This window comes from Cyrtonyx montezumae, unplaced genomic scaffold (assembly GCF_038088225.1).
Source record: "Cyrtonyx montezumae isolate F1298 unplaced genomic scaffold, pur_monq_1.0 scaffold_2, whole genome shotgun sequence".
NCBI lineage: Eukaryota > Metazoa > Chordata > Aves > Galliformes > Odontophoridae > Cyrtonyx > Cyrtonyx montezumae.
This window is the reverse complement of record NW_027071936.1, coordinates 56,387,976-56,412,122: the sequence shown is the minus strand read 5'-3', so window position 1 is coordinate 56,412,122 and position 24,147 is coordinate 56,387,976. Positions and strand designations below refer to the sequence as shown.

The window sequence follows — 24,147 nt, the reverse complement described above, 5'->3', positions numbered from 1 at the left end:
GATGTCCTCGGAGATCCCGCTGTCCCTGGGGCTCTGTCCATGAAGAATGAATTGGCAGAACACCCCTCTGTCCTGCTCCCCCAGCTGGGACTGTGAGCCCTTCCACAGGAGGTGCTCTGCTCCTGAGGGCAGGAAGGAGCAGGCTGCGGGAAGCTGTGACCGTGTGCTGCTATATCCAGTGCCTGCAGAAGAGGCAGTGGCACTGCTCCTCTGTGACTTGAAGAGCTGTGTCCGCTGGCAGGGCTGCAGGACCAAACTCACGCAGGCACCTGGAGAGCCCCACCTCACAGTGCCCTCTCCTAAAAGCACTGTCCTTGCTTTTCCACAATGATTCCCAACTGATCTGACACTGAGGTACACGGAGAAATTTCCAAGCTGGTTTTCCTGTGTAAAGTCTGTTTATGTTTGTGTGAAAAATGCCGTGCTGGAAGTGGATTTACATGTTTCATTGATTACCTGGGAGTTTTAAATGAGAGAGGTTGGCTGGGAGGCCTCAGGTGAGGCCATTCACAGTGCATTTGTAAGACACGAAGTACCACATGGATGGATGCTTCACAGTGTAGCAACACCTCAAAGCTGTAACTTCGTGCCACGGGTAGCACACGGGTAAGGTGTACACACAAACACACACAAGGACAGCTCCCTCCACTCAGATGTCTAAAATAAAAAAAGGACAAATTTGAGCTAGTACATTTTCCTTAGTGCGGAACTCTTGAGCCAACTGCAGGTTAACTTTGGGTCTGGTTCACAACAGGACAGTGACAAGTGCTGCAGGGGTTGGTGACAATGTGCAGCTCCTGTAGTCCACTCAGGCTGATGGTGGTAAACCTGGCACAGCTTGGTGAAGGAAGGGGAGGGATGGGTGGGGTGGGGCTGGAGAAGCTTCGCCGAGTGCAGGCGTGGCAACTCTGGTGAGACCGACTGCTTCCTCTCTTCCAGTTTGAACAGGAGAACCAGAGGCTGGTCGGTGAAATGAATAATCTGTTTGATGAAGTCAGGTATGATTTTTCTGTCTCTTGGACTGATTGCTGCTGTAACCAGGGTAACGTGCACGTGCTGTGGGTACTGTGCTGCGGGGCTGGGGCAGAGGGAGGGGCAAGATGGGCACGTCTGCTGCTGTGCAGTCTGCAGATGTATGGGTTTACACGCCGTGTCCTCTCACAGCATGAAGGCATGTTCCTGAATGTACATTAAAGTTATCCAAAATAGCACTGGTTAAATGTGGAATATTTCTTTTCTTTGCCAAGACAAATTGAAGGAAAAGTGGTAGAAATTTCCAGATTACAAGAGATCTTCACTGAGAAAGTCTTGCAACAGGTTAGTAACATTTAATGGTACTGCAGCAAATAGTGCTTAAAGTTCTTCCTGGGCGTATTTTGGTCTTTGGATCTATGCAAGATTTAAACACAAGACTAATGATTTTTTGACATAATGTGAAGGAAGAGTTTTTTTAGGGTTTTCTTTTTAAACCAAAACCCGGAATGGTAACTGCTACCACTGTGTACTGTGTATACTGGGAATGGAAAATGCACTGTGCAAGGCTGATGGCTCTGGCTGAAAATTAAAGCTGAGTGTCGTGTAACAGCAGATTTTTGACAGTTCCAGAAGAGCCATCAAAATCCAGACAGCTTAGATTCCATTCCAGGTAAGCTAAGCAGGGGACTTTCTACTGATCTTGGTGGCCTGAGTTCAAGCTCATAAAAACACAGATGACTAAAAAATTACAGCTTAATTACTTCTGTGCCTTTGCATCGTTGAAGGCAGCATAAATGAAGCCATCAAGTTAATAAGATGAGATTCTATGTTACTTTGGAGTTCCTTCCAGATCCTCAGGTGGTGTGTTTTTTTTTTCCCTAAGCTTCGTCAGTGTTTCTTATGTTCATTATTTTTTTAACAGGAAACTGATATTGACAATATCCATCAATTAGTTGTGGGTGCAACAGAAAACATCAAGGAAGGCAATGAAGACATAAGAGAGGTGATGTCTCTAAGTTGTGTTTCTCTTTCTCCTGCCTTTCAGTTTTGCCAGGTGTCAGTCGCAGCAGCACATGCAGGCTGCACACACAGCACACGTTGAGTGTGCACTGTGACTTCTGAACAGCTGTGAAGAAACTCAGCTAAGAGAGTTTGTGCTGCCCTGCTACCCGCTGCAGGAATGTGCTTGGTGTCACTCAGCCCTGAAGCACGAAGGTCTCCCCGCGTGCATTTAAGCACCTTTGATGCTTGCAGGTTCTTCTGTTGGTTTTGTTTTCTAGTTCCTTTAACTCAGAAGTAGAAATTTGGGCCTAGAAGACAATGCTGCAATTGTTGAAACTGGAGTTTAACATTAAGCATTATCAGAAGAGTCTCTTTACCATGCTGAGCACAGCTCACATGTGCCCAGTAAACAACTCTGCCCACTGTCCTACCAATGATGCTTTGTTTGGTGGCTGTCCCCGAGGTGTGGTGGGATGGCATGTGGTGGGAAAGATGGGAGGGGCTTTCCAGTTGTGGTGGTGGTGTTTTATTTTCCCTTTTAAGACTTAATAGGTTTACTAATGTTTAGCATACAGTTACTGTGCCATTAAGTCGTGGTTCTTAATGCCAAACGTACTTAAGACATTTATTAGAGTAAGGAAGACTGATTATTCCTCATCACACAGAATTTCCCTTTCAGAGCTGAAGATTAGCCCTTAAGGATGTACATTCTGATTGGCTGTATTTCTGTTGTGTGCAGTCTGCATGTCGCTTGTGTTCTTTTTAAATCATCACCTCTAAGACTGAGAGAAACAACAGTGTGATAAATCTAGAGAAGTGTAACAAACCTGACTGTTAACCACCGGAAGTTAATGGCAAGCTTTGTTCTTGAAGTACACACTGACACAGTGCAGTAACAGAGTTGTCTTTGTGGAAATGTGTACAGTTGGTAACCAAGACAACCTTTTCTTTACAGGCAATCAAAAACAACGCTGGATTTAGAGTATGGATCCTTTTTTTCCTGGTGATGTGTTCTTTCTCCCTGCTTTTCCTGGACTGGTATGATAATTAATTAAAACGACTGCGTTGCTTGCTAAAATCCTATGGCTTTTTTTCTCCTTCATTTAATGGGGTATATGGTATACCTGTATTCTTTATGCCTTTTTTCATAGTGCTATGATGGAAATATTTTCCAACAGCTAAGCACATCCATATGTCCCTTAAGGCAGAGAGGGATGGTAGCATTCACTTTAAATCCCTTTATCAGATCCGAAACCACACTTAATCCTGCACTTAAACCTCTGGAAGAGCTCCTAAGAAAGCTGCAAGCTGGAGCACAGCTGAAGGGAAAATTAAAATAAAAGTCTTACCATTGTCAGAGTCCCACATTGCCCACATCTCTGATGCTTAAAGTCCAACTCCCAGCGCACAGAACAGAGCAGGAGAATTGTTGCTGTGTGCAAAAGCATCTACACTGTCTCAGGCTTTCATTTTTTCAGTACCCAGTGATCATTCTGCAGATGTATTGTGACCTCTACCTCTAATCCTTGAAAACTATCTCATGGTGTTGATTTAATAATAATTTAAGAAGTCAGCTACAGAGCTTTACTTTGGGCTGCAGAGAGATAATGCAGTGCAGCCAACCGGACTGCAGGGACAGATGGTCTGAGGTCTGGTACAAAGCCAAACCCTTCAAAGTACTGACCTGGGGAGCAATTTGTTAACTAAAGAAAGTCCCAAAACCAACTGTAGGTGAGAACCAGTAAACTTCATCCTGTTAAATCAGAGGAAAAACTCCTTTGGCTCTTGAATGCAGGGCAATGGGTGTCTCCCAGATTGTACAGCTCCCTGTTTTGTGATGTTAGTTGTCGTGACAGAAGTAAGGTTTCTCATCAGTATTTATCCATTAAAGCTGTTCTTTGTGTGCTAAATTTAAAGGGAGGTTGTGCTGTGGATCATATCTATACGGGGCAGTCCTGGGGAAGAGAACTTTCACTCTTGTGACATCAAATGGCTTCTGTAACTGTGGTGATCAGGGAATGTTTAGTTATCTGTCTCCTGGCACGCGTATGCCTGTGAGTTATATGCAACAGCAAATCATTCTTTACAGCTGAAAATGTCAAAAGTTACATTCAGTAAAGCGTAAATATGATAGAAACACAGTGATTTTGAAAATCTGGACTTAAAAACTACAGACTTAAGTGCAAAGTAAAATTTGGCACATATGGGTGTTAGGCATTCCACCTCCAGTTACTTTAAAAGTCCTTGTATGGATATTGCTGTGTAATGCACACTTCATTTCAAACCTAGAGAATTAAGTCATGATGGAAAAGAAAAGCTGTTGATACAGTTCTACTGGAGAAAAAAGAGTGTTTGTTCTCCTGCACATCTCATGTTTTTCCTTTGGTTTTGTATAGTTTCTATAACAAGGGAACTTTTGACGTGTCCTCTGGAAGTTGTTGCATTTATATAAAATGAAAGCTTACCCAGATGCTTCACACCCTTCTCTGTTAAAGTGACGATGCCTTCTTTTGTAATGCATTTAAGATTTATAATAAAAATGAAAACATGGTTTCACACAAAGAATAGGTAAGTTTGTAATTACAATGGAACTTCAACGTGCATCCACAATACTATGTTCTTCTACATCTTTTCCCATCCCAAGCCATACATCGACAGTTCTACTCTTCACTCAGTTTCACATGGAGCTTTCCAACAGCCACTTGTGTTACTAAGATGCTAATGTTCTGATGCTTTGTGTTTAAGAAGTACCAAACTGCAAACCATACACAAACTGAAAGCTCTAATTTATAAAAAGGGTAAATGGCAATGTAATAAAAGAGAAAATTCAGATACATCACTCCCTCTGCTGTATCCAACAGATTACACAGCGGGCTACATCTACTGTGAACAGGCATTCTGCCTCTTAAGTACAATCAATCGATGTCATTTCTCTTTCAAACATCCTTAACTTTATATTCTTACGCTATCCTCAACATCCATTACTAGACTTGTCTGTGTTTTTCCATAGTGTCTATCTAGTTTGTGTTTCGGTGCACATCCTTACCAAGATGCTAAAGCCACAGTGGAAATGCAGTTAAATCCTGTTGACAGCACTAATAAAACATTGAGCATGCCTTCTTGCAGAGAACTTCATTATCACTTACAAATAAATAACAGTAAAGAAAATTGTAAGAAAAATGCTACCTGACACTTTTTTTTCCTTTTTTCTCCATACAAGTCATTACGTTATGCCCTTAACATCAGTGCTGATTATCATTGTTGCTTGAGCCAAAACTATATACTAAATGCAGCTCTCAGCTAAACAAGAGATCACTCTAGTTATGGCTGTGGTGTTTCAGTTTGCAAAATGGCTAACAATAAAAAAATTAATAAATAAAATATCAGTTCAGACAACAGAACACGTTTTAAGGTCTAAGCCCTGAAAATCCAGAGAAGAAATCTGTCAGTATCCAATAAACTGCAAGAACATCTGTTGTGTTTCTTTTTAACATTGAAAACGGTGTCAAAGCTCTAAAGCAATGCTGATACGCATCTTGTTTTATGCCCATGAATGTTCTGCAGCATGTTTTTGTTTTCTTTTTGCAAAGCAGTATCAGCAAACAGAAGCAATTGCACCATAAACATGAGTAACCTCTAAATTATCCATAATTATATTTAATGAAAAGTTTCTTAAAGTCCCTTAGTTACCTTCAAATGACATAGTGTTAATAATTAGCTTATCATACTAAGCTGATTTCTCAGCAGCTTCAGTCTCCTGCTCAGACAGTTTCTCTTCTGACAGTACTGTCATCCACGGGGACACTGAGCGCGTGATGGTTTGCTTGGCCAGATTGTAGTGGTTTATGACTGTGTAAAATTTCCCTCGAGCACTGGAGTCTTGTTCAGAGTAGTAGTTTTCCAACCCAGCTGGAATGCACTGATTATTCTGAAAAGAAAATCCATCACTCAGGTTACAAATACAGTCCCACACAATACTTACGTTTTCTCTTTTTCTTTGAGTCTAAGCAAGCATTCACTTTGTGACTCAGGATGCAACATACAGCAGTTACTACAGTGCTGTCCTAATGTGTGCAAAGTGTTCTTCCCTGTAACACACCTCACATGGCATTTGCCAGAAAGGCCAATCTGTGTCTGTATTTCAGTAATCATTCTGGAGAATGATTAATGGACATAATACTTGAGTGTCTCCAAATTAATTTTTCTAAGTACTCAGTCTCTTGTTCCAGCTTTTCCAGATTCTGCATTGTAGCATTAGATCAGCTTAGTGCAATCTAATAAGTGTTTTCAGTCCGTGGGGTAGAAATTAATACAAATACTCTGGTGCCAAGGTAGGGTCAGTTTTACAGCCTAATAAATAAGATAGAGAAGGAAAACATTGTGGGCAGCCCAGCTGATGTGTATACACACCCACACGAACACAGTACTTCACTGTTGATTTCAGAAAGATGAAGTCAGTATCAGGCTTTTAAAATCTATCTTTAGCTGCAGTACTACATTATTTAACTTCCCAGAAGCTGAAGAGCACTACACAGAAACTCCTCTGTGCTCAGAGCCTTTGAACATGAACTACCTGATTTAGACAGTTAAGTACTAAGTAGGAGCCAGACTGATGTCATCCTGAAAAATCAAGTGACCGTGTCCGTACAGTGGGCAGCACTGAGCCCTTCTTGTGATGATGACACGTAGCAGCAAACTGCACTGAAAGACACAATGACTTGGACAGATCCTGCTGACCCCCTCAGTTCTGCTCCAGAAGGACACAGCACTCTCCACAGCTCTTCTGCCACACCTGCCAGGCCAAGCACTACGGCCTGACACCTCAGAGTGCTGCAGCACTCTTAAGATCCACGCTGAGCGCCTGCATCTCATGCCAGCTCAAGGAAAAGGAACGATTCTAATTGTTTCTTTGCTGACTCATTTGAGAAGAAATGATCTTCTGTGCCCAACACCAAAGGCTAAAATTTGTTACGACTGCAGGTCAGCAGTGCTGCTGCTCACGGAGCGACCAAGTCTTAATGTTGGAAAACTGAGCACAAAAACACATAAAATCGTCATGGTTTTTATGACCAGATGCTATCTATATCCAACTCTTACATGGCCACATTTACTGTGAAACATACACCAATAAGAACTGTTTTAAATCATCTAGCACAAAAAGACTGGGCAAAAGATCCAGCAGACAGCCTTAGGTAAAACAAATTTGGCATCCTAAAAACTCTGAAGATAACAGCATGAAAGGACACTGCTGACTGTGGGCTGTCTGACAAACCCGCTTACCTGATGCAATCTTAGGGCAAACTGGAAGGAAGACTGATGGTCACAAGATGAACAGTGCACCCAGGAGTCACCAACTCATCAGCCCTAGCCTGCTTTGTGCAGCTTACATGCGAGTCACTCACACCAGCAGCTGAAGTTTCCACTTCCAACCAGGGTCAGCTTATCATCTTTTTTCTAACATAGCAGTCAGGGCAAAACTTGCCTCCAAGTTTTACTTGAGCTAGAAATACAAAGCAGGCAGGGTTTAACCCCAGAGAAGCAAAGACCTGTGGTTGTTCCACGCTCTGTGAGGCACAGAGCTTTCCCTACAATCACCCATCACTCCACGTGTGTCAGTGCAAGCCTGGGACCTAAGTTTCAAGAACGTGGAGGACAACTGTGGCAGAGAGCTGTGTGGTGTGCACGTTCACCTCCATCACCACGCCATGTCCTGTCAGCATTATCTGTGCTTTATCTGGGATAACTGACATGGCTGATGTGATAGGATGACTAAGAAGTACTTAGATGCAGACCTCTGTAGTGATTATTTCACCCAGAGGATGTAGTCACAACTCTAAATATTTTAAATGGGTGAAGGAACACAATCCATTGATCAAATTAAACCTGCCAAGAAAATTCAAGCAAATGGAATATAATTATTAGTGCTGAAGGCAAGCCAAGATTACTGCCAGTCTGAAAAAAAAAAGGCACAATCTTTTGTTGCTTAAAAGGAGCAATTTGCTTTTTAACAGGCAAAATGACTCAGTAATGTTATTTTTTGTAGTCAAAACCCCACAGCAGCTGATGGAAGAACCTAAAGAAATACACAGCCGAGTTCCCATCCTGACTTACTCTCTGCTCCTTCTCTGCTGCCCAAGGACAACTCCTTTGCTTAGCATCTGATCAAGGCAAGCAATGCAACGCTCAGGAGTTACTAAGCTGCAAGAAGTGGCACTGATTCTCAACTCCAACCTTAAGCACTCTAACTTAAGCAGAAAAAATTTTTTCACCACTGGTTTCCAAGCATGAGAAGCAATAACAAAGGCCGCAAGAAGAAACTGTGATGCTCCTGAGGGAGTTGTCAATCTCCTGTTCCTTTCCTGGCCTTTCTATATCAGAAGTTAGTTGTGGGTGAGGCCTCTGATGCCAAAGAAAGTTCTGGTTGCCATGCTATATTTGGCTGCATTAAGATGATTCCTTTTGTCTCCCCTGGCATGAAGAGCCCAGTGGTACCAACGTGCCACAACAGCATCTTCTCTCCTATTTGCTGTGTCAGTAATTCCAAACTTAACAGATGATGGTGCTATCTCTGTTGCACAGAAGTGACTCTTGTACTGTCTATGGATCTGACAGAAGACAAGTGCCTCTGCAGTGAAGGAGAAGAGTAACAGAAGCAGCGTGGAGCACTCTGAAGATCCGGGATCTGAATGTGCTCAGATCCTTGAGGATAGTTCCAGTGAGTCTGACTCTGAACCAGAAAGAGTGCTGCATAGGAATCCACACCACGACTGTACTACGTTTGTGTCAACTTCAACACACACAAACTTGCTGCTCAGGCAGTTTGTTATACAGAGGAAAACAAGCACCTTTTTAATCACACTTACAAGCTCTGCCTGTGTAGCAAAAAGGTTGAAGACACTGAAACGTTTGGAACTGCTGTGTTTATGACAACATCAAGGCAGAGAAGCACAAACTTAACTCACAGCTGCAGTAGCTTAGCCTGTATTCAGAGACTCCCACAGTGCCAGGCTTCCTGAGGCAGGACACATCTACCCTTAACAAGCAAATCAGATTAGCACCAAAAGCCTGGTGATGCCAGGCCAGGGAGTATCAGTGACCTGAAGCACAAAGCCTGTCCATAGAGAGGCCGGTCACAAAGTGATCACAGCTGGCCACAGGCTTTCTATATAATGCTTCATCTCTCCTGGGACACCTGTGCCAAGCAATGCCAGCTGATGTCACAGACTCTCTCAAAAGACATGCAGGCAGCAAATACAAATTTATGTCAGCACCACTGTTCTAGGCCTGGTGGCATTTGGTAACATGCTTATACTGTAAAAAAACTCTTAAGGATTACATGACCAAAGATGCCACACCTCCTGGCATTATGCTATCAAGCATCCAGGAAGCAGCCTTCACCAAACCCAGCACTTGGAGAACCATAGCAGTGCAGCCCTGTGTATGTGCCACACTGTAGAGCACCAACTGTGGGGGTTCCTATGTGGGTTTCAGACAGGATCCTGAGAAACTTGACCAGATGGTTCTTCACACACTGTGCAACTGAAACACAGCTCTGAAAACTGTTCTCCTCTTAAATGTTTGTGACGCTAAAAGGAAAAGGCAGAAGAAGCCAGAATGCTGCATTTCAAAGGAAGGGAAGGCATGGTGAGAAGGAACACAGAAGCTGCAGACCGTCACCGGAATGGTGATGGGAGCACGTAACGGGCCATGCCTGTCAAGTCAGGATCACATCAAGAAGCTCTGTAGGAACATGCAGTCCATATTCCAAACAGCTCCAAGAAAAAGCTTAGAACAAATGGCTGTCATCCCTTGAGACAGGAGCAAAGAGACACTTCAGAACTTGTGTGGGACAACACAAAAAAATAAGGCAGAACTAAGACCTGTGCATCCCAAGTTACAGCCAAATGTTCTAACCACTGTATCTCATCTTTAAGCCAAGGGAAAACTGAACCAAAACTCCTAAGACAGGACTGTGCGGAGCACGAAGCAGCCATTCTTCCTTACATCACTCGAAAATCATTCCAGGTACCTATCTTATTCATTAGGTGACTAAATAATCTTAATTAGAGGGAAGAACACCATAATCACTGCAGCTTTCCTTAATACGTGACACTTGAGTTCAACCCTGCTAAATCTCTCAACGGAGAAAATCAATACTACCTTTTGGGCTTCCAGCTCAGGTCACAGTTCAGAAGCCAGCACTACCACCTTGTAAGAATTAAGTGAGCCCTAGCCTCCCTTTCACTTAGCAGAAGTATTTTTTCCAATAAATGTGTTTTTCCTTTTTTGGCATCCCTTTTGGCCTGTGGCAGCAGGACTCAGAGGTCACTGTTCTAGAACAAGGAGTTCTTTCTATAAAAATAAGGTAACTGCTACTCTTAATGAGACCATCACTTCAGTCTTTCTTTGATATATATTCCAGAGTCTTTTCCTCCAGGTCTTTAGATTTATCACTCTCCTATCCAATGACGTGAGAATTTGGAAAAACATGCAACATCTAATTGTAGGATGCAGTAAATGAGTGCTTTGCTCAAACAGCTGCAGATGAAGGAGGTCTGAAGGACATCAGTGTTGATGTTTCTGCAATGTTTACACTAACAAAAATAACAAGAGTGTGAAATTTGGGTGGTAGTCACAACCTCTGTTACAAATTAAGCAGAAGGAGACATATCTGAAAGCACTCTAATCTTTGAAAACAAGTATGAATTTCCACACAATACAGCGTGACTTCATAAAGGCTACACAGAAAAAAAGCACAGACAACATTACATAGTCTCCCATTTTTCTACAATGGCTGCACAATTTACCTTGAAAACAAATCCTTCCGGACAGGTATGATCGTACTTGTAAACCTTGTAGACTACCAGAAATACAACACAAGTTAAGAACGCAAGGGCGAAAAGGACCAGCACAGTTACCTGTGAAGAGAAGAAATACAACACGCTCATGTTAGTAATGCACTGCTTATTATACTGCTGTTACTAAAGGCAGCAGAAGCCACTTTACAGGAACCATCAAGCAAAGGCAAAAAATGGCTACTTAATCATGGAGGGAGAACAGAGAAGGAGTACGAGTGCTTTCACCACCTGCTCCTCACAGATGAAGGCAGATGATACACAGTCAGTGGCTCACTGCCTCTGTGCTGCCAGACTTCTCTGGATGCTTTTCTTTTCAGGGCACACCAGAGGCCAGAAAGACACATGGAGGTGGTTTGGGTGTGCTGTTTTTTCAGTATTCGGATGTTGGAAGCGTAACTCTAGGTTTATGTCAGCTGATAAGCACATTGGTTTTGCTCACACCTGTCTGAGAATGGAATCAAATGCCAAAAAGTTAACAGGTGACATCTAAATAACACGAAGATGGCTCTAGTGAGGCTAGGAGAAAGCAATGTCTGCCCGCTCTTGTTAGGTAACTTTGCTGCACCTGCTATGAATGCATGGCTACATCAGTAGTCCACCTGTAAGCCAATCAATACTCCCTTCAGACATCTTGTTTGAACCCGTACTGCTTCGCCACACAGTGACTGCACAGGAGTCACTGCCAGATCCGTAAGGAATACACCACGTTCAGCACGGGTTTGCCTTGACAAGTTCAGGAACAACTGTTCTACAAATCGATGCATCGCAGATTGCACTGTGTGTGTGGCACTGACTTCACCATGTCCTTAAGTACCTCTCGTCCTGAATTTGAGCTAAAGCAAAAACAGGAGATACCTGAAATTGAATCTGAAATCGGCATCGCTGCCAAGCTAACGTTTGCCAGGATTGAGCTCTGAGCAGTGGAGACCAGGCAGCCTGGCAGGTGAGATGGGAGACACAACGAGGTGCGTGCACTGAGCAAAGAGCACTGCTTACCTGGGGGAACGGCCCAGATGTCTGTCTTTATTATTCTAAAACATCTACTGACACAGAAATGAGTGACTTCTGGAGATCATGGGAAGAACGGAATAAGAGAGTGGGTGGTGAGTGCTGACTGTTCCTTTTTTTTTTTTTTTTGCAAGGTAAAAGAAGCCAACATGTGCCACACCATAACAAATAATAAACAGAAACAACTTCAGAGATTAATGAATCATGTACAGAGTAATCTAAATAGCAGAAAAGTAATAACCTGCTACTTCAGAAAACTACCAGAAAATAGCAGCTTTGACTCTTGGCAAAAAAAAAAATATATATATATATATATATATATATATAAAGCAACCACACCTTTCCATTCTGATAAACCCTGGAACTAAGAAGATTCACAGCACCACAAACTGCGTGTGGTGGTGGCTCCAGGGTACTGAAGGACTGAGATGAACTTTTAGGGGCTTGTCATGCTGAGAAAGGTAACTCCACCATGGACAGACAGCAGGGAGAGCTACATTTCCTGGCTGAAACAAGGCTGGCAAGTAGCGTGCTGCTGAAGCTAAGGATTTTTGAGAGAAAGTAAAGTAAAAAATGTAATAAAAGGATGGACAGAGGAGAGGGCAGGGAGAACCACGGATCAAAAAGTAAATTAGCAGAATAAATGTAAATATTAATGTAACAATGCCAATCTAAATGAGACACAGAGCAAATGACCTTTCTGGTTAATAACAACATCTTCAGTTTCTCAGAACAGACGCTGGATTAAAAGAAAAATCATATTCTTAATCACTCTTTGAAAGCTGCAAACCGACACCAGCTTTCAAATCCAATTAGCCTTCTCCAAGTTTGTCACTTACGGACAGATAGCTCTGCCTTGCAGAGCTCGTGCTCCCAGCCATGGCTCAGGATGTCACGGGTGGATCCAAAAGAAGCACATCTTCCACCGCCCAGTTCAGTAACATTCAACATCCCCTCTCCCCCTGTACCTGCCAGCCCTGCCCTACACTGGCCTTTCTCATGTGTTTCACCATGCCCTCCAAGATGTATTCCACAGGGCCTTCAAGAAAGCCTGCTCTCTGCAGGAGAACAGCTCTGTGACACAAAACACAGACACCAAAAGAACAATTGCTGTGGTACAGACTGGCTCAGCTCACACCCATCTCCTGCACAGACAGGAGTAAACAGTCTCCTAATGTTATTAATTTGGGTATTAGCACGTAAAATTTTGCCCTCATTATCCCCAATAATTTGCAGTCACACTCCATTTGCAAATCCCTAATCAAGTAAGCTTTTGTCTCCTTCCTAACAGGAGCCTCCTCTCCAACCACCCTTCAGGATACCAGTAACGTGTACTTCAGTAAAGGACGGCTGCATGTGCCAATGATATGGAAAGAAATCCACCACTGGATTCCAAGGTGATCCCTATCACCTATTTATCCAGTTCACTTCTCTCCTATGAAATCCCTCCCTTCCTCCTACTTGCTGTTTCCCTTCACTCTCATTGCCCACAACAGTTCACACCCCAGCCAGGCTGCTGCTTTTTCCTGCCAGTCACCCAGCAGAGCCTCACCTTGCAGTTCCCTTTCACAAGCGAAAGCACAGAGAGAAGGCCACAGGCTGCTCTTCAGACCACAAGCCTGACCAGATCTGACTGCTTTCTTCCACAGCAAATCTGTGTAGTTGCCACAATCTAATGCACAATTATTCCTTCCTCCTGCAGAGCACTAGCAGCAACCCACCCTCACCTTCTGCTCCAGGGAGGAGACGATGCCATCCACACGCAGCACTGCTCCCTGTGCTTCTTACAGGGGAACGCTGCATCCCTTCTGCCCGTGGCAGTGAGCTGGCAGACTGCAGGACCCACACAGTGAGAGCACAAGTCCTCCAAATTACCGCGACCCTTCACTGCCACATACACCCTGCAGAACACCAAGGTCTCTGCCCCACTACACAGGTGACAGGCTTTTAAAATAACCAGAAGGGAGCAGAAACAAGTGTTCCTTTCAACGAGTAATACGAAGTGTAGTTGTTTTCATCTCAGAGTGCACTTTAAGGTTAAGTTTTGAGAGGATCTGGCAGCAGAACTAAGCACAACAGATGACCAGATATTATGTACGTGGCAGATTTTTGAATAGATTGTAAGTGAAGAGCAGAAGAAGGACAATGTCTAGCCAGCAGCCATTACAGTAATCAAAATGAGAGATGACTAATGAATGAACTAAGCAGACCTACAGCAACAAAAAAACCAACACCAAAACTCCCTACCTTCCGACTCCAAGCATTTAGCCCAACAAATGACGTTCACTGGATCTGACAAGTACACCAACGTGCACCCAGCTCCTGGTAAGGCCTTATTACCATCAGGGGCTGCTAGATCTTCCCAATTAGTCCATCCTACTCTGCTGCAGCTGTGTAACGCTGCAAGCTGCACTTCCTTCTTTGCTTGGCTGCTGCAATCTCCTCCCTCATTCCACCAGCATTGGTCTCCCTTTTTAATCAAGTCAGAACGTTACAGTAGAAAATGCATCTGCTGCACCAACTGTGCTGGTTTGCTTCAGACCCTTGCTGGCTCCTGTCCCTTTCTAAACAAATTCCAAGCTTCAAGGCATGTACAAGCTCCACCTGCTTTGCTACTCTTAGCTCTGTCCTTCCATTCTGCCTGTACCCCACTGTCCCCTCTTGACGCCAACTCTTATTCCATAACCTCCACACAAAAAAAAAATCTACTTGTCTCCTCTTCTTGCTTGAATTTCTGTCATTAATTCATTCTCACTGTGCTTGTCCGCACTGCTTTCATTTCCACCATGCACCATTCAGAGGGCACACAAACCCAGCGAGGAGCACTGCCATTATTACGAGAAGTGGAACTAAAGTGGAGCTAACAACACATGCAGTCGTTTTCAGTGCTCAGTCTCTGGCACTCAGTCACATCTCATCTCTGTTCTACTCTATACGTTGCCTATTCCACTCGCAGCCTCCTGGGAATAAACTTCCATTGCTGGTTTGTCTGTAGGCACACACTTGGTGCTAGCACCAAACACAATGAGTGAGGGCATGCACGTACAGAGTGCCTTTCATCTCAAGTGATTTAGAACCAATTCAGGCTTTGCTTACCAGTGAGATACAGAGCCCTTTGGGATGAAATACAGCAACTCGGTGCAGCCGTTGAGGGCAGGAAATTTAGACTACTGCTATCCAATTTAAACTACAAAAGAATTTTAGGTAGGCAGACTGTAATTACAATAGATGATGTCTGACTACATCCCGCAGACTAAAATTCGTAAAACATCGTGCTTACTTCCCTGCAAATGGCTGTGACCTCCATTTCACCTCTCTCCACTAAAATCCTGCCTCTCCAGCATGCTATGCACTCTACCAGCACGTGAGACAAAGTTGAAGGCAGCCCTCCATTTCCCCCAACGTTTTTGCTTTTCCAGAATGATTTTCTTTGCTATTACCCGGGCCTGTGCTTAGAAGCCTAAATGAAAAATGTCTGAAATTATACACGTAAGGAATAAGAATCATTAAGCTTGAGGGAAATGGCAATATGAAAAAAAAAAGCCACTGATTCACATTTATTTACAAAGCAGTCCAGATTATACAGAACAATTTGGTACAACTTCCATTCCCACCACAGGACCATACATTCATATGTATGGCTCGTGACTCAAATGGCAGCCAGGTGCCTTTTTCAAAGGGACGTTTCTAACACAACAGGTCATGTTTAGCGGCATGACTTGGATCCACCTCAAAAAGAACGACAGTCTTGGGATGGACTGCAACAGAAAGAGGGAGAAATCAAAAGACTCCTCAAGGAAGAAGAGAAGTAGCATGCATGCTTACCTGGAGAGGCAGCAAGAAAGATCGATGAAAGGATGTAACTGAAAAGAAGCTAGACACATAGAAACAAAGAATGGCTTGGGTTGGAAGGGATCTCAAAGATCACCTAATTCCAACCCAGTGCTTCTTAGCAGTGACTGTGCAATACAGCAGAGGCAGTGTGCAAGGGAGCTGACTAATGAAACCTGAGGGAGACGCTGGTACATGGAACCAGATAACAAAGCAGCGGCCTCCAGAGTCTAAGCAACACCGTGGCTTAACAGGACTGCTCATGGCAACATCCCTTCATCCTCCATCACACAGACACCGTCTATTAGTCTGGTAACCAGGGAGACCTGAGGAAGCAGTCCAAGACATCCCGACTCCCTGAACTGAGAGCCTTGTTGCCTTCCTGTACAGACCTGCAATGGATTACCGAGGCCAAGAGAAAGGCTGGAAAAGGTTACACAGACTTTCCTAACATGCAGTAGGTGTTAACATCTAAAGAGACCCAAAGGATCTTTTGTCACCAGTGTCTCAGTCACTTGGTTTTGCTCCAAGAAAAGGATTTCTAATGAGATACAATGACATAGGACACCTGGCTCAGAGCAGGGGAGCTAATGTTGGGCATTACCCACTTCACCTAAGTCTGCCAGCTCTGACTGTAAAAACCCTTCAAGCCAATAGTTTATCAGCATTGTCAATATCCAACCAACCATAATCAGAAAGCATAAGAATAAAGACAGTCGCAATACATTACCTTTTTTATCTCATATAAAAAAAATATAGCAGTTACACTGAAAGAAGCAAGAGGAACCGGATGACATCGTGTGCACTGCACACATTTTAAATGGAAGCAAAGTGCCACTCAACACAAAAACACACAACCTAACACAGACATATTCTCTGTGTCCAATTATTTTTGCAGTAAGAATAATGACTAAGAAAATCAAGTCAGACAGTCCTGAGGCGGAAATGTGTTTTAAAAGATGTCCCTTTGAGAAAGATCAATCATGGAAGATTTAAATTCATGTCGTGTACATTCTTTTTCTAATTAAAATAACCAGGTAAAACTGAGAACACTGATTTTGTAATGCATGGATTCCTCCTCCATAACCTCATGCTTGCTACCTGACAGTGTGTATCTGTGCCCCATGTAGTGTTACCTCAGACACAAGCTGCAGGCATTGGCTCTGCAGCTACATATACATACAACGTCAGTAATGAAGTCTGAAGAACTGATCTGCCTTTGTACACATTAAATGGCCTAAAGCATACCACAGCTTGGCTTTATTTAAGGGCTTTAAATTTACTAGGAAACAGAAGTGCTTGCTTTCAAAATACTTCTGAGTGTTCTTTATTCAGGTTTCCCCAAAGAAAGAAACCAATCTCATTCTTCAATACAGCGGACAATTTTTGAAACTGGCGTGCCTGTGTGCAGCTGCCAGCTCCCAACAACACAACACATCTCTCTGCACAACTCAAGTGGAGTTTGGAAGAGCACAGCTCCATCAATGGAGGCAAAGGCTTGGCCTTGGCTAACTGACACCACCCATTCATGCCTGTAACAGCTTCGTCCTATGTGCTGATTCAGAAGGCTCTTTTGAAATGACATTCCCAGCCACGCTGCTCAGTTCAGTTCTGTACAGCAAACAATTTACAGGAGAGGAAAATCCACTTTGCTCAAAGAAGCAGCTCCCCCATTACTCTCACTGTTCAAAGGAACAGGAGAGAGACTTCTATTTCCCTACAAAAAATAAAATCTCCAGCAAGAAGTGCCATCCCCCTTGGCGTGGGTACTGCCATAAAACTGAATTACTGCAGCCTCGGAACGAGGAAGCCTTCCCATTCTTATAGCAGATTCTGATTTGATATTCAGATCGTGGCTTCGTACAGGAAAATTATGCTTGCAGTTTTCTTTGTAAACATTCTCAGCTCTGTTGTAATAACTGTGGTAATGTGGATTGAATGCAAAAAAATACATTTTATAATTGCATATTCACCCAGCTGCTAAAACAACAGACAATCTAGGTGACATATGTACACGCTGGAGTGGCTTCATTTGTTACAATGTGTAATTTCTCAAGAAGCACAGCTTTAGATGATCTGCACTGCTGAATCCCAAAAATGCAATCTGCTTTGTCCTTACTTAACAACTACATCTTGGAATGCACATGTGAAATATTAGCAAAGATGACTGCCTGGCTTTATTTTAGCACATTTGTGCTGTGTCTTGTGGCAAACATGCATCAGCTATGCACAATATTAAAGACATTCAAACAGCATCTGAAGCTTTTTTCACGAGCACAAGCCAAAGCCAATATCCTACCAGTTAAATAATGCATTTCATAATGATAGCAAATATTTAATTTTCAAACAAATATCCTTTTGTTCTCTCAGAATCAACAGCAGCAGTTAACACGACGGCTCACAATTAACAAGGACCCAGGAGAAAAACCTCGCACCATCAGTACTTTCCATCTACATATTTATAAAACTGCATCAATTATTTATGAAATATTTACTACTGGGAGTGGTGAATCTGACAACTGTCCCTGGAGGAGAGCTAGCCAGTCCCCTTTAAAACGATGCGGGCAGCACAGCTCAGTTCTAAAAACATTTCCTAGAGATTAAGGGACATTTTTAGGTCCTGAATGCTCTGCATGAAACTATTGTTTTCATCTACCTGAGCCTCAATTTTCCTGATCGATCAGCCCCCACACCCTCCTTTAAAAGCTGACTTACAGGCAGCGTGAATCATCCTGTAATTCCCAAGAGATACAGAATCTTACCGAAACCTCTCTGATGCAGTAGTTACCTAGCAGCAAAGCCTAGCAACCCTGTAGCATGAGATTAATCCCAGAGCGATCATCAGAAAGTAATATCTAAAAGACATTTTCCTTTAAGTATGCCATCCAAAGGCATATAAAAACGCAACATAAAAACGCTCAGGGTTCTGACTCTTCAGATATACAAATTAGAAAAGACTACCTAACAGCACGACAAGCTATTTATTTGTTGCTCAGTGAGGTCTTTCTTGCTCAGCACTCCCAACGAAGATGGAAAGAACCCAAATCTACAGAGAAACATGTACAACGTTCAGATGCAGCTCAGATACTCAAAATCCTCCCTTATCTACAATTTAATGCTCGAGAGATGAAAACCCTCAGTCCCTGCAGCTAGCAGAGAAGTGAAGAATTCTGCAGACAGTGGTTCTGCTCAGTTGCTTGGAACTGAAGTGCTAGCAGGACACTCAAATCCAGCACATTCCCCTCTCCACTGCTACAAAGTGGTACACATTTAGTCCGACCCATTACAGAAGTCTGCCAAACACGTCCTGTTTCTTCTGAGCTGCCCGTGTGCACCTTACTCAGCCGTACCACTTGCATCACCCCCACCCCCACCAGCACAGGGACTGCTCTCAGTGACTGGTGGTGAGGCCCTGGCACAGGATGCCCGGAGAAGCTGTGGGAGATGTTCACGGCGAGGTTGGATGGGACCCTGGGCAGCCTGATCCGGTGGGGGGCAGCCCTGCCTGCAGCAGAGTGGGCTGGAAATAGATGACCTTTAAGGTCCCTTCCAACCCACACCATTCTAGAAATATCAAGAGAACTGACATCTTCACTGAAACTTTCTATCTTTCCTCAGACTAAACTGAAGGCTTTCCAAGTACCTGCCTGGTTGCCTGCTGTTGGAAAAGACTCTGGTGTCCTTGGGTACGATGCCAAATTAACAGCACTGGAAAACTAGTCTTCTTTCATTAAGAAAATTGACAGGGAAGCGTGAGCTGAAGGCTAACTTTCCTGCTTTGCTTTACTTGTACAGCACAAGAAAACCTGACCACCAGTGGGAACCAGGATTGACAGTTCTTGCATCAGTTAAGCTCTTCAGCTTTCCTCTGGAACTACTCAAGGGAATACAAAGGGTATGGACACAGACAAGTATGAGTCAGACTCTCACTGCTCCACCATCTCCCAGTACCAGTCATCACCAACCTGCATGATATAACTGGACCACAACATCGACAGCAAAGAGCTCTGTATGCATCCTTAGGTTGCCAAGTCATCTATCTCACTACAAAAGAATACTTAATGGACAATGACAGTGCTTTTAAGAGAATGGTTTGGCTACGGAGAAAAACAGTAAGCCAACAAGAAAACATACACTCTTGTAGTTCTTGCCCCTCAACAGGAGCTTCGTCCATGCCATAAGTCGTACATATGTACCCTCTAACAGACCCCAGTCACCCCCGCTGTGTAACACACACTGACAGCACTGCCCCCAAGACCAACTGCCAGGAAGGGCTACAGCCAATCACACTGCATGGAGTCCTTCTGCTTCCAGATGTTAAATACTCATTGGATATAGGTATATATAGCAATGTAACTATTTTAACACCGAATTCCTTCAGCAGAAGTGAGTCACAAACATCATTAGCTTGCATTGCTTACCTTAAATCTTTCTGAAACCCCTTCGGTGATGCTGATTGTGAATTCAGCTATTTTTGGAGTACGGAATTTTCCTTTCTTGCGATCAGGTTCATACTCTGTTTTCGTTTTGACCACAACCTTTAAAACAAGTTGAAAAAATAAAATCATGAAGCTGTCAGTACCTTGGGAGCACATCCTCAGGTGCATGTGCCATGTTTGGAATAGCACGAAACAAGGCATGGGAACCTTATTTTACTCTTTCATGTGCTTACAAGCACATTTAGCACAATGCTCTTTTCTTTTTTCCCCCCTCATTTTGTGCAATTTTCCTGTGCAGGCTTCAAGCTGTTTGTTATTTCTGTCTGCTTTCTCCACACCAATCAACAAAATTCTCTCAAAGAGTTTCTGATGGACCTAAAGGAAGACTTGCTATGCAACACTTCCAGGAACGTTCCGTTTCTTTCAGCTGTTCTGTTATTGGGCTGCAAGCACCCCAGTTCAAATCCAAATCACAAAACTTTCAGACTGCCCAAAGTAGGAAACAGCCATCTCCATTTGTTTCACAAGAAGCATGTTCCACAGCCATGTTTTCCAGCAGCACGATTCTGAACTTGAGAGAAGTGGATGCATTTGGAGAAGCTAGATGCAATTTGCTATGTGCCAGACAAAAGCTTTTGGCGCTGTAATTTTTAACATCTCAGATAACTTCTAAGTTATTAGCAGCAAGGTACACACACATCCTCATGTGATAATGAGATCTCTCACGATACCCAAGGCTCTTCAGTTACAAGCTATTTCCCCAAACTACCATGAGTATTCCAAAAATACTCATGGTGTCAGTCGTACCTCGAATACTCTCCTAGGCAATCTCATTGTACAGAATCTCACATACCTAAACTATGCCTCATTTCTTTTTTCCTTCTACAACTTTTCAGGATGCATTTTCCAAAGCATCTCAGACAAAACAGGGTGCAGTTGATTCAACTGGCGGCGCTGTTAAGGCTTGGCCAATTTTCTCTGTTGTTCCAAAGAATGAATATCAAGACTTGACACTTCAGATTTTTAGAACCAGATGCGGCCTTCAGAGCAGCCCATGGGAGCAGTGGCAACTGCATTACTCATATATTAAGACTGCAGTAAATTGTGATAAATTAAGGTACACTTACAGGTAGCCAGCTACTGAAATTAAACCTTTGGGTTCTCCAGTTCTCTGAGATGGTATCTACAATGCGTGACTGCAGCACAAAGCCTATCAGATACTTTCATAACAGCACACAGACAGAGAAGACAAGGAAAGTAGTTTCCAAATCTATTTTGAGCTATAATTAATAAGATAATTATAACTATGTTACTTTTCAATTACCCAACAGCTTCATAGAAGCGAATGGTCTGGAACATCTCTTTAACATTATACTTCTTCCCCCTTTAAGTTGCATAATTCTCAGGCAACTCAAATCACTTTCAGCTGACACTGAACACAGAGTTCTATGTGCTTGGTTATGTAATGTCTTCTTTTGTTTAACATACCTAAATATGAATTTAAATCAGTTCATCCGTTTAATTTAGAAGCTGTCAAAACCATCAAATCCTTGGCACTACAGTCACTACTACCCAAGAAGTGACGCTTCGCTGCCATACCAGAGCCTTGTAAGTGAATAATAAGCACAGAAACATGAAGGACGTACTCCTATTTGTTATACATGAGAGTCTTCATACTTGGAAATTTGATCCACTTGTCAATCCTGACAACACTTTTGCTGTATTTCTCATCAGCTACTCTACTACTGCCTTTGTGCCTGTAGCAACTGGGAAGGGCATGCTGACACAACTAACCACGTCACAGAAGGAAGCTAAGACCAACGAATGCATGCTTCTGTTTTTTTCCTCACTGTCTGCAAAATGAAAGCTACCACACCAATAGACAGTGGAAAGCGCAGAATGCCCCTTTATTCATAAAGCTTCAAGGTGAGGTGTACGTAGGCAAATCTCATGGAGGTGAAGAGCTCTGCCTGCTCCCAGCAGGAGCAGTTGGGAGGCACAGAGCCTCTCATGTTTGCCACAGCTCCACTCAAGGTAAACCTATTATCCCACGAGGCCCCAATGCAGCCTCCTGCTTAACACCACAGTAACACAACAGATTCCTCTGGATGCTGCTCTCAGTAATCAGTTCCACACAGTCACCAGTTGGCAGGCACATCAGACACAGTCAGACTTAACTTGTTCAAAAGCCTTAGGGTGCAATTTTGTCCTCGGTTACAAGATTTACACCCATGTAACCAAGGACAGAAAATGGGCCCTAAGGCTCTGTAACAGCTGTTACGGCTTATTGTATTTATGCCTGCCAACTGGTCACCACACACAGCACCACGATGCTGATAGGAATTAAAATGGAGGTCATAAATGTGTTTGTGTTGCCTACAAGCACCATCTACTAAGGCAGACTTGCAAAGCTGAAACGCTTACCCTGAGGTAGGATTATGTGAGTTCTTTATTTTTAACTACGAGGAACATGTACCCATCAGTTCATCTAAAAGGAAAACTGTGCTCTTGGAAGACATGATGCCAAAACCAAAAATCAGAAGGAACATATTACCAATCATTTCCCAGTTAAATCTTGGGATTTAAAAAAAAAAAAAAGCTTTTTTTGCCAGATGCACATGAAAAACAGCCCAGTAAGTATCTTACTGAAATAGGATACTGAAATATCTGAAAAAAGTACCCTACCACTGCGTGCCCCACCCATACCAACCCATACTGAAACATCTGAGTGAAATGAATATATTTATGGATTACTCTGTCATCTTCCTGAATCCCTAGCACTCATGCCATGAGATGAGAAATGCAGATATACTCTTCCCTTCCAAGCTGTAAGCAGCACCTGGAGCTGTCCTTTCCAGCCACAGAGCACCTACATCACCTCCATTTAGAGGTCTGGGGCCATGGAAGTTGCTGATCTATCTAGTACTTGATCAACACTGCTCAAATTGCAAGGATGGGAACCAGACAGTCTGAGGTCCCTACCAAGCCAAGCCATCCTCTGGTTCTGATGGGAAGCTCCGTGATCTGCTCTCATGCCAGTGCCTCAGGCTGCATGGTGCTGGCAGAAGGGCCACCAAAGCACAAAGGGAACACGTAAGTTCTCTGTGTCCAATCTGCCCATGTACATCCTGCACAGAGACAAAGCCGTGCTCACAGCCCAGCAGGGAAGAGAAAATTCCCTTCATGCACAGAGTGCACAGCTCCTTGCAGACACGAAGCAGCCAGCCAGAAGGGCTGTGACAACACAGCACCGAACACCTTGCGTTTGTCTGCTCCCGTATTTCATACACAAACCCGAATACCTCACAGGCGCTCACATTCCTCACTACTTTTCAACGCAAATCACGGCTGCTGGTGGCAGTCAGCTCTGCCCGCTGCTCCCGAGCCACTCGTCACACGTAACCATCCTTTGTTTGGGTGTGATTCTCCGGGCTGGAAGGCACCGTACCTTGTCAGGAGGAGGGAACTGGAGCTGATTGACGTCCAGGGGTGTGATCAGGGGGATGGTGTCGAAGCCATCCTCCAGAAGGGGCTGCTTTGTGCTCTTCTCGCTGAAATTATTCCCCAGTTTCACCATTCTTCCAGGAAAGAGCGGTTTCCTGCAAGCAGACGCACGCACACCCAGAATAAAAAAGCGCAGCGTCAGCCAGCCGGGACGCAGCCCCTCGCACAGCCCACAGGCGTCGGTCTCTGCGACCCGAGCACGCCTCACTGTGCGACAACCGCGACCACCGCTGAACGCACCACTACATAAATGAATTAAAACAGCGCACAGCCACCGCCGCGCGTCACCGCGATCCGCGCGCCCGCGGTGCGGCACCGCCCTCAGCCGCGCTCCCGCCCGCCGCCCCCCACACGGCGCAGCGCTCCCGCCCGGCAGCGCCCCGCCGCTCACCGCCGCGGCTCCCGGCCCTTCCTCGGCGGGCGGCGAGGCGTCGTTCCGCCGCGGCCCGCGCAGCAATGGCGGAGCGGGCAAAGAGGCTGAGCGCCGTGACGCAGCCGCCGCGTGGCTCAGGGCAGCTCTGGAGCAGCAC

At 44.1% G+C, this 24,147-nt stretch overlaps 2 protein-coding genes across 3 annotated transcripts in view; one reads left to right on the top strand and one right to left on the bottom strand.

The window, feature by feature from the left end:
• STX18 (syntaxin 18) overlaps positions 1-3,045 on the top strand; it is a 51,837-nt gene extending 48,792 nt beyond the window's left edge. For both annotated transcript variants that reach the window (XM_065735782.1, XM_065735780.1), the window contains 4 exons: positions 940-998; positions 1,248-1,317; positions 1,898-1,978; positions 2,933-3,045. In XM_065735782.1, the coding sequence (XP_065591854.1) occupies positions 940-998; positions 1,248-1,317; positions 1,898-1,978; positions 2,933-3,028 (306 nt within the window). In that variant the 3' untranslated portion in view covers positions 3,029-3,045. The remainder of the gene's footprint in view (positions 1-939; positions 999-1,247; positions 1,318-1,897; positions 1,979-2,932) is intronic.
• Positions 3,046-5,455: 2,410 nt separating this feature from the next.
• On the bottom strand, positions 5,456-24,147 carry NSG1 (neuronal vesicle trafficking associated 1). The gene is made up of 5 exons (XM_065735783.1): positions 24,009-24,147; positions 23,562-23,712; positions 20,096-20,212; positions 10,785-10,895; positions 5,456-5,905 (listed from the first exon to the last, which is right to left on the bottom strand). The coding sequence occupies exons 2-5, from the start codon at positions 23,688-23,690 to the stop codon at positions 5,705-5,707; spliced, it is 558 nt and encodes a 185-aa protein (XP_065591855.1). The 5' UTR covers positions 23,691-23,712; positions 24,009-24,147; the 3' UTR covers positions 5,456-5,704.